This window comes from Fukomys damarensis, unplaced genomic scaffold, assembly GCF_012274545.1.
Source record: "Fukomys damarensis isolate Sample0158 unplaced genomic scaffold, DMR_v1.0_HiC HiC_scaffold_22, whole genome shotgun sequence".
Taxonomy (NCBI): Eukaryota; Metazoa; Chordata; class Mammalia; order Rodentia; family Bathyergidae; genus Fukomys; species Fukomys damarensis.
In genome coordinates, this window is record NW_022900934.1 from 6,220,216 (window position 1) to 6,229,839 (window position 9,624).

Consider the following 9,624-nt stretch of genomic DNA (forward strand, 5'->3'; position numbering starts at 1 on the left):
TTATCACCAGACTGATGGCATTTTGGGGTAGAGCTGAGTGATTCTCAGACATGGTTCAATATGGCATACAACTCCTGATTCTGAGTCACAGGCCTACTCATCTGCCAAAATTTTATCTGGCAAGTTAATGTACACAGGATGGAGCAAAACAAGCATCAGAGTTGACAAAAGAATCAAATGAAAGTTACTCATGACATTCACTTGAGATCTAGAAAGCACTTTAATATTTTATCTTTTTTCCAAATGATCAGAGATTCAAAAGAAATGGCAAGCCTTGCATTTTTAAAAACTGATAAAAATCACACTGTAATAATCAGTGAATGCAGAATGGCACAGATCTGTTTTCAACTTTTTCCACCATGATTCTACATCAAGGTAAAAAAAAAGACTTGTACAATCCAAGGGTGTAGACAGAAGTGGCAGCACAACTGTGCAACTGGAGACAGGACACAGGGAGGGGCAGAGTCCTCGAGACAGGAATCTATCAGCGAAGGCGGCTCAGTCGGTGGTTGATCTTCGGTACCAAAACCGCGCTCTGAAGTCATCACTGCACGTCATAAAGCCAGGGTTGGTGGGCGAGTGCACTATGCAGCGCACGATGTTGTTGTGCCCCAGGGAGAGGAGGTTTCTCCGCTCCGCTGTCCTCGAGTCCCAGCAGCAGAGGCTGATTGTCCTTTCGTCAGGAAGCAGCACATAGTCTTCCGTGTGGTTGAAGACGGCCTGCGTCCGGTGCACCTGTCGTCCACTCAGACCTGCACCTGCAAGAGAAGCCACGAGGCTAAGGGCCGGGGACAGAGGAGCTTTCCAAGCTCACACCTCAGACCAACAGAATGTTCTACTGTTGTTCCGAATCCTTTTAATGGAAAAGGTAGCATCACAAAACTGCTTCAGTGATCTACTCTGTACAACTGTTAACTCCGTAACTTGTCTATTTTCTACAATCATTTAAACCAACTTTGTGTTGGACACATTTTTACATGTGTCTTACAAGTGGCAAAATATCCTGTGTCTACAAGACCCATCCCTGTGTCTACAAGCACCATTACTCATTCAACAGTCCTTTTGATGCTATTTAGTTTGTCATCCATCACCTGTAAACAATGTGATCAACATCCTTTGTACGTACAGCTTATTTCTTCAGAATCAAATTCCTAAAACAAGAACTACTGGGATATATTTATGAACATCCACTTTCCAAAAGGAAGGCTTATCCTTTTATGACAATAAAATATATTATCTTGGGGCCGAGGATGTAGCTAGCTCAGTGGTGCCGTACCTGCCTGGCAAGCGTAAGCTCCTGAGTTCAATTCCCAGTATCGGGAAAAAAATATTTTTTTTCAATGAAGTACATAAAGTATAAAAAAGAAATTAAAACTGCCAGATAACTTCACCACCCAGGGATAACACTGATTATCTTGGAGGCTAGCCTTCTCAAACACCTGTGTATTTCATACTCATTTGGAAATAACAGAAATCAGAGTAATCCTATGCTATTTTCATCCAAAAGTACATGGTATAGATCTAGAAAAATACAACTTAATGAACTAAAAGCACTGTGTTCAGATGTGAATTCAACGTTTATTCATGATGTGATCTTGGGACAACTACTTAATACTCAGAAACCTTAATTTCCTCACTGTCTAGGAAGATCACTACAGTACCTAACCCAGAGAGTTGTGAGGAGCAAGATGAAGTCACCCACAGGAGTCTTTCAGTGCAAGCGCTCAGAAAAAACACCATTACCCTGAGTATTTACTTTTAAGGTTGCACGCTATCCACTCATGCACAATAGAACTGATGCTTCTTGGGGATTTTTATGGTGATTTTAACTTTCAACAACTCCAAATAATGGAGGGTGACACCCTTTTGTGCATGCACACGAACGATCGTTCCATTATCTGTTTAGGCTGAATTTTTAAGAGTGGACATATTGGGACAAAACCCACATATTTAAAATTTTGATGTATGACACCAAACTGCCCTCAGAAACATTTACCAACCGATCTTCCTACCAATCAAATGCTGACTTCTTCAACCTTATTAATACTAGCGAATATCAATCTTTTAAATTTCTGAAATCTGATGTACAAAAATAAGAAAGACACTCCCATTTTCAGCTTCTGGGTATACAGAAAAGATGGTCATCTCGTACTTAGTGGATATCTGAACTCCTGAGACTGGGTCTTACTAGGTGGCTAAACTGCCTATGCAACTTGCAACCCTGCCTCAACCTCTCAGAGTGCTGGGGTTACAGGTGTGCACCTCGACTTCCCTCCCCCTCCTAAGACAGGGCCTTAAACTATGTATAAGCCTTGAATTCACTAGGTAGCCCAGGTTGGTCTCAACTTTGTGATCCTCCTGTCTCTGTTTCAAGTGCTGGGATTACAGGCATTCGCTACCACACTGCTTAATAAGGTGTCTTCAGAGGTTAAAAATATTAAGCTGCTTGACAAACAAATACATACACATACAGAGTCTGCCAAGAAAACGAATACACGATTCAGGAAGAAAAACAGTACAGCGTTTTTTTTAAACAGATGGTGTTGCCCTCCTATAGCAGTCCCTAGAGGATGTCGTATATTGCAGAAAACCCACTATACCACCAGTTCTTAGACAAGAAATTCAAAAAAAAAAAAAACACGTGCAGCAACCTCAATGACCAAGGCTACTCCAGCAGCAGCTCCTCGCACTCACAAATGTCTGGCAGCCATGGCCGCCACTTTGGTAACTGCACAGCCCAAAAGTAACTTGTATTAACCTCACAATATCGCGGTAGATTTAACATTAACATATTTATACAAGTTCTGCGTTTCCTGAAGTGTGTATACATTTTTATGGTGGACTCTATATATACATATATGTACAATGTTTAGCATTTTAATTGTTCCTAGAGTTAATTTAGCATCAAATTTCCCTCCTATCTTTTTTTTTTGGTACCAGGGATTGAACTCAGGACCTTGTGCTTGCCAGGGAGGCCGGTGCCACTACATGGTGGCATGTAGTAGTGTTCCAAATGCCCTAACACGTTTGGCTTTTTCTGTGTTCAAAGTAGCACCTATTTTTTTTTTCAGTCGTGGATGTGACACTGGTGGCTCAAGCTAGCAGGATGATCAAATTCAAATCAGAGCCACTTGGCAACAAGATACACAAATTATAGCCCCATAATGAATATTAATCCAGGGCCTTGCACATGCTAGGCAAGTGTCTACTACTGAGCTACATTCCTTTCTAATGTTAGACAGGATCTTATAAGTTGCCCAGGCTGTCCTTGAAACTGGAGTCCTCCTGCTTCAGCCTCTTGAGTAGCCGAGACTACAGGTGTGAACCACTACATCTAACAGACTTCTAATGTTGTTTTCATGGTTTTTCCTTTTCCTTCATTATTCAAGAATACTTTCAATTCTACTAAAACTAAAGCAAATCTGAAAAGTTCTGACATGATGGGGCCTTATGAATTAGAAAAGAATTTGCATATAAATTCAATATACTTCCATTTCTGAAAACTCAAATTGCAATTCTCTAGTAAACAAGCCAAGTGCTACAAACCACACCAAAACATTCCAAATCCTTATAAAATACAGGTTCTGGTCAAGTGTGGAGTGCACTGTCCAGATACACCACATCCCAATAGACCCTCACTTGGGGAGGGGAACAACTTTCACATGTCCTCTGATCCCTTCATATCTTCTCTTTGTAACAATAACCCAGCTCTTTTAGAAATAATGAGACTTTTTTTTTGAGACAGGGTCTCACTATGTACCTGAGACTGACCTGGAACTCACTATGTAGCCCAGGCTGGTCAATGAAACATATTTTTAAAAACAGCTTCACCTAAGTGTTATCAACCTAATCACCAAGAATCAGGACAAAAATGGCTGTTCCAGAGATGTGCTGGTGCACTATATACACCAGAAGCCAGAAAGATGGCAGGGAAGCGAGGGCTGGTTAATGCTGCACCCTAGTGGTCCAAATGTCACCAGCCCTTCAGTTTTCTTTTCTAAGACGCTAACTTTCAGTAGTGTTTTTTTCTTGTGTATTTTCTGAGCTAGGCTCCTATCATTTTAGTGTAAGACACAAATACTTCTCACAAGAGCGGAAACCAGAGGAAATTCCCTGAAGGCTTTTTACCAAGTGCCCATCTCTGCTGCTACAGAAGAGTGAAACAAGACACTATTTTAACAAACCCTACCAACAACTAACCAGACTTGAACTCTGACTGTCAAAGATTGGATAAATTTATGTAGATTCATTATAGAAAGAGCTCACAGGCATACTTGTTATCAACAACGGACACCAACATGGACATGAAGTAAGAGTATTCTATGAGTTTTAATTTTTTCTGTCTGCTGAGCCCACTTGGTATCTACGGTATCTGCAGTTCCATTTGGGGGCCACCTCTGTTCTTATGAATGGGTCAGTATCTTCCCTCTCCGCCCTCCTATTTCTCTAGTGCACAGCATTTCTGAGATCCACTAACTGAGGCTTTTCCCTGGGCTGTGTTTATGTTTTTGTGGGAAGAAGGTGAGTGATCAGTCTCCAATGATCACCTGGCTCTCAACAGCTATCCTCACAAAATCCAGGCTTATTCTACGCCAGTGGTGATGAACCTAAGGCACGCGTGCTGCGGCAGGCCGTTAGAATCACTGAAAGCTCTAAAAGGTTCACCATCACTGCCCTACACTTTGTTGTACCAAGAAGAGCAAAGTTGAGAGAGCATTTTATTCCCAGCTCGACTTCTTACTAACTGCAGCCTTGGCAAAACAATTTAAAATCTAAGTTTTGGTTTTCCTTACCTAAAAGAGGGTTAACATCTCTCTTGCCCAAAGCATGTATTACTGTGTTGGTGTACTGCAAAGATCTAAGAGTTCTGGAATCATAAAATGCTACGGTATGGGGTAATAGTATCAACGTCTCACATACCTGTGTATCTGACCAGCGTTCGTCCTGTTGATATCTCCCAAAGTTTAGCTACGGAGTCTTTTCCACTTGACAGAATATATTTAGAATTTTTGGAAAAAATGGCAGAACAGACTTCAGCACCGTCATGTGCTTTCTCGAAAGTTGTGATGCATCGATTTGAAACACCATCCCATAATTTGATGCAGCCGTCCTTGCTACCAGTTACATACATGTTGGCACTGGGATTGTAATTAACAGAACATATAGCATCAGTGTGTTGGTCTTGAGGATTACAAGAGACGAAACACTGAAAGGTGTTGATATCATAAAGGCGCAGCGTAGGGTGCTGAGTGCCAACAAGTATAAAGTCTCCAGAAGGGTGAAAGGAGATGGAGCGTAACATTTCTGCTTCCTGGAATGACAGACATCAACAAGGAATCAGAGAAATGTGTAAGATATTTATTTTGCTGATGCAAAGAAACTTTAATATTAACCTGAAGATAAGCGTACCCTTTCCTCTCTCCCCTATCCTGGTTTTTTGGGACAGGTCTCACTATGAAGTATAAGCTGGCCTTGAACTTGTGATCCGCCTGCTTCAGCCTCCGGAGTGCTGGGATTACAGACGTGTACCACCAGGCTTAGCAAGAACAGCCTATTTCCTCCAGGCACGCAGATACTGAGTACTAAACGTTGAAGGGTGACCACTACTACTCAGGCATTAGTATTTCAGTAATGCATATTCAAACAGAATATCATATGTCACCATTCCAGTAACACCTGATAGTTTGAACAGAATGCTTTTGTCCATTCCCGTAACTTACACTTTTAGGAAAGGTGATAGCTTTGTTTTTAACAGGCACCTGCACTCTTTCAAGAGTGATGTGGACTTTGAATCTCTGTCCCAAGAGGAAGCAGGTATGTGACAGGATCTGGACTATGTGCGCCAAAGGAATCTAACTCACGTGCCACTGGGCACATTTCCAAGTGCTGGACTCCTGTTTCATAGGATGATCCCTGAACTTGCTTTTTAAAAAGTTACATAAAAGCTCACTATAATTAAGAAAAAATATACAGCGCTCTTCAAAACACTCCTAACCTGAATGTATTTGAAGGCTCTTTTTGCAGATGGTTTGGAATAATCAAACAATTTAAGAGTATAATCCCTTGAACCAGAGGCCAGAATCTGCTCTGTTGGGTGGAAAGCGAGACACGTGACTTCATCGACATGGTCATAAAGAGTTCGGATCACTGGATGGTTTTCCATGTTCTGCTGTGCGGTCTCATTCATCATGACCTAGACGAATAAGAAAAGCAGAGATGCTCAAGATACAGGAACTGCTTGGATCAAAGTTCGTGACTCACAACTACAGGAAACCAAACTCTTGCTCTCATAGCAATGAGCTACCAAAGTCAAACTGTGCTCCCGGGGCTCTTACCTCTATCGGCATGGCACTTTTGGCCAACATTCTTTCTGTGTCAAGGATCTTTATAGAAGCATCAGCAGAGCCCGTGGCTATCAACTGCCCATCTCTGCTGTATGTGGCGACGCGGCACGGTCCTTTATGGGATGTGACATAGCAGGTTTCATACTCAGAAGCCTCTGGGGACATGGTCTGGACATCTGCATCAAATTCCAAGTCAATCCCTGTGCCGGGGGCAACTGTATCTGAACGACCAATTGCATACTGAACTGCAGTGTCATCATTTTCCATCCCTGGAAGAAGGCAAAATTAAGAGCGTGAAAAAAATTGTCTTTTTAACAGCACAAAGTTCTGGAGCCAAACTGTGAAGATGTTGGCAAACAACTTACAATTTTTGGCACTGCGTGACACCTTATGTGACAAAATTATGTACCATGCCCACGCTCACAAGGTTCACAGGACTGCGAGGTGACCTGCATTAGTGCAGGATTAGGCTCCTGCAGCCAAAGTCATTTCCCTTCTTAACCTGAAAGTCTGCTACCTCACTTACAACAGAAACTCAGCAAAATAGCAGGTCTGCAGTTAAATCATGCATTTTTTCCTCTTCTGAATTTAAGGCTGAGATCTGGCAGTAGCAGCTCTAAAGGTCATTAGGAGAGCTACACTGCTAACATCGGTGAAATGTTTCTGAAGTGATAGTTAAATAAACTAAGTTTACCAAGAAAAAAAAATTCTTTTTTGAGACAGCATCTTGCTAGGTAGTTCAGGCTGGCCTTGAATTTTCTATGTAGCACAGGCTGGCGTTGAATTTGTGGTGATTCTCCTGCCTCTGCCTCCCAAGTGCTGGGACTATAGGTGTGTACCACCACAACCAGCAGAAATTGTCTTTTACATTTAAAAATAACCTCATACCATGTGACCAATACTGTACATTTAATAGAGGAAAAATCAGAACTACTTATGAACAGGAAAATAAAAATAACCTTGAATTTTACCACCCAGTGATAACTACCGTTAACACCATGGGGTGAATGATCTGGCCCTTTCCCTATGTATATAATTGTTTCACTTTTCAAAATAAAAACAGACTTGCACTATGTAACATGTTGTGACTTATTTATTCATTTAGTTACATAGGATAAAAATCTTTCTGGCTTAATAAACCTTGTAACAGTATTATTGTATTCAATTTCACAGGTGTTTAACAATTAATAGCTAATTCCGTTTTGTTCGGCATTTTAGTTTATCCATTCTATTTCCTCAGGATATATTTTCACAGTTGGCATTACCAAGTCAAGGGGAACAGGCATGTATGATAATTCAGTAGTAGGCTGACTATTCCAGATGATGCAAATAAACACACCGGACCAGCTTCGTCTTTATAATTTGGACCCCACTTACCCCTTCAGTGCCAGCACTGTATCTGGTGTATACTGGGTATGAACAGAAACAGCAGTAATCTTAAAAACACTCTGCTATGTGAAAGAAAACATCTAAAACTTCACTATGAGATCTGCAGTTTTACGTTCCTAAGATACCTAGTTTGATGAGATGCAGGAGCTGCTCTGAAGGTGCACAGACAGACTGAGGTTTGATTTCATTGATGAGGCCATTGGCAATGCTGATATAGCCATCATAGAGTAGCTGGCTAATGATCAGCTTGTAGAGCTGCTGTCGGTCCTTCAAGCCCACTTTAGTTCTGTACATCTTGGAGAGAGGATAGTTTCCCTGCCAGCTGCAAGAAAAGAAAACAGGTTGATGGTGAAGGGCAGAGGCAGCAGTAAACAGAAGCACAGGACTGGTCAGACTTAATATTGTAGGATGACCTCAGTCACAGTGGGTTAGTGACTTCATTTTTCTCTGTGTAGCTTGCTTAGCTGTTAAATGAATTACTGAAGGTAAAGCAAACTGATGCAAGTATAGCCACTGAGCACAGTCCTTAGAATATAGATACTATTCCAGTAATGCTAACTGATACTCACAGTATAATCTCTCATCAACTTTTCTTCTCTGCCCGACTACCTACATGTGGATTTTTAGTCTTTATTGCTATTTCAGATCTTCCATTTTTTTGTTAATTTCTCACTGACCAGTGTTTGCAATGGGCAAGATAGACGCTATTTTGTTGAAAGTCTGACTACTGCTTCTACCAGATGAGTGGTGTGTTTACCAATGGCTACTATGTTCCCTCTTAAAACCTGCTTTAAGGCAATTACATTTATTATTATAATCATATACTGTATAGTAAATCAATATATAAAAGAAGCAATTATGGGCAACAAAGGCTATTGCAATATGAAAATTAACCCAAGTTGGAGCACATGTCTGTGATCTCAGCATTCTGGGATGCTGAGGCAGGATAGCAAATTGGAGCCCAGCCTGAGCAAGTTGGCAAGAATCCGTCTCAAAATAAAAAGATAACACCAGGCAGGAACGTAACTCAGTGCGGACCCTGGGTTCAGCCCTCAGTACCCAAAAGAAAATTGCATAATAAAAGATTGCTAAATAAGTTACGGACATGACTATAAAAGTGGAAAGAAATGTAAAAATCTGGACAGACTGTGCACTCAGATGGTTTTTACAAGTGTTCATGTTCTTCAACATTTGAAAGGGAAACAAAACTGCAGAGAGTGCTTTCTGGTTTATGCAAAAAAGCACTTCAAGTGGTGAACACGACTAACAAATATCAATAGCTAGATGTATGCATACATTTGGACATGTCAGAAAGCTGCGTGGTCCCTGGGGACAGCAACAAAGAGTAAAAGTGACCTCAGGGCCTGAATTCTTACATACTATGCCATACCCAGGGGTGTCAGTGACAGCAGACAATTTCTTTTTTGGTACCGGTGACTGAACTCACCCACAATGCGCTACATCTTCACCCCTTTTTAATGAGACAGTCTTGATAAAGTCATAAATTGACCTGACTGGGCTTGAATTTGGAATTCTCCTACCTCATCCTCCTAGACAGCTGGAATCACAGGCATGCACCCTCAGACCCAGCTAACATATGTATTAAGCACTTCCTACTTGCTAAAAGCTGGGCTAAGTATTTCGTAAGGATTAGTTCATTAAACAAGAGCATTTAATGTATTCAGGTATGTGTAGAAACAAGTGTATGTGAATAAAATACTGGGACACAAAATGAGCACTGCGGCAGGCTGGGGCAGGAGAGCTGACAGAAAGTTCGAGGTGCATCTGGGCACCTTGTCACCCTGTCTCCAAAAATAAATAGGATTGGGGATGTAGCTCAGTGAGAAGGCTCGGTCTCCGGTCCATATAAAAAAAAAAAAAAAAAAAAAAA

General features: G+C 41.3%; 1 protein-coding gene across 2 annotated transcripts in view; it reads right to left on the minus strand.

Moving 5' to 3' along the window:
* Window positions 1-417: 417 nt before the first annotated feature.
* Window positions 418-9,624, minus strand: part of Cstf1 (cleavage stimulation factor subunit 1) — a 10,203-nt gene continuing 996 nt past the window's right edge. For both annotated transcript variants that reach the window (XM_010628820.3, XM_010628819.3), the window contains exons 2-6: window positions 7,859-8,055; window positions 6,336-6,613; window positions 5,996-6,193; window positions 4,921-5,311; window positions 418-758 (exon numbers count right to left, since the gene is read on the minus strand). In XM_010628820.3, coding sequence (XP_010627122.1) covers window positions 499-758; window positions 4,921-5,311; window positions 5,996-6,193; window positions 6,336-6,613; window positions 7,859-8,027 — 1,296 coding nt within the window. In that variant the 5' untranslated portion in view covers window positions 8,028-8,055 and the 3' untranslated portion in view covers window positions 418-498. The remainder of the gene's footprint in view (window positions 759-4,920; window positions 5,312-5,995; window positions 6,194-6,335; window positions 6,614-7,858; window positions 8,056-9,624) is intronic.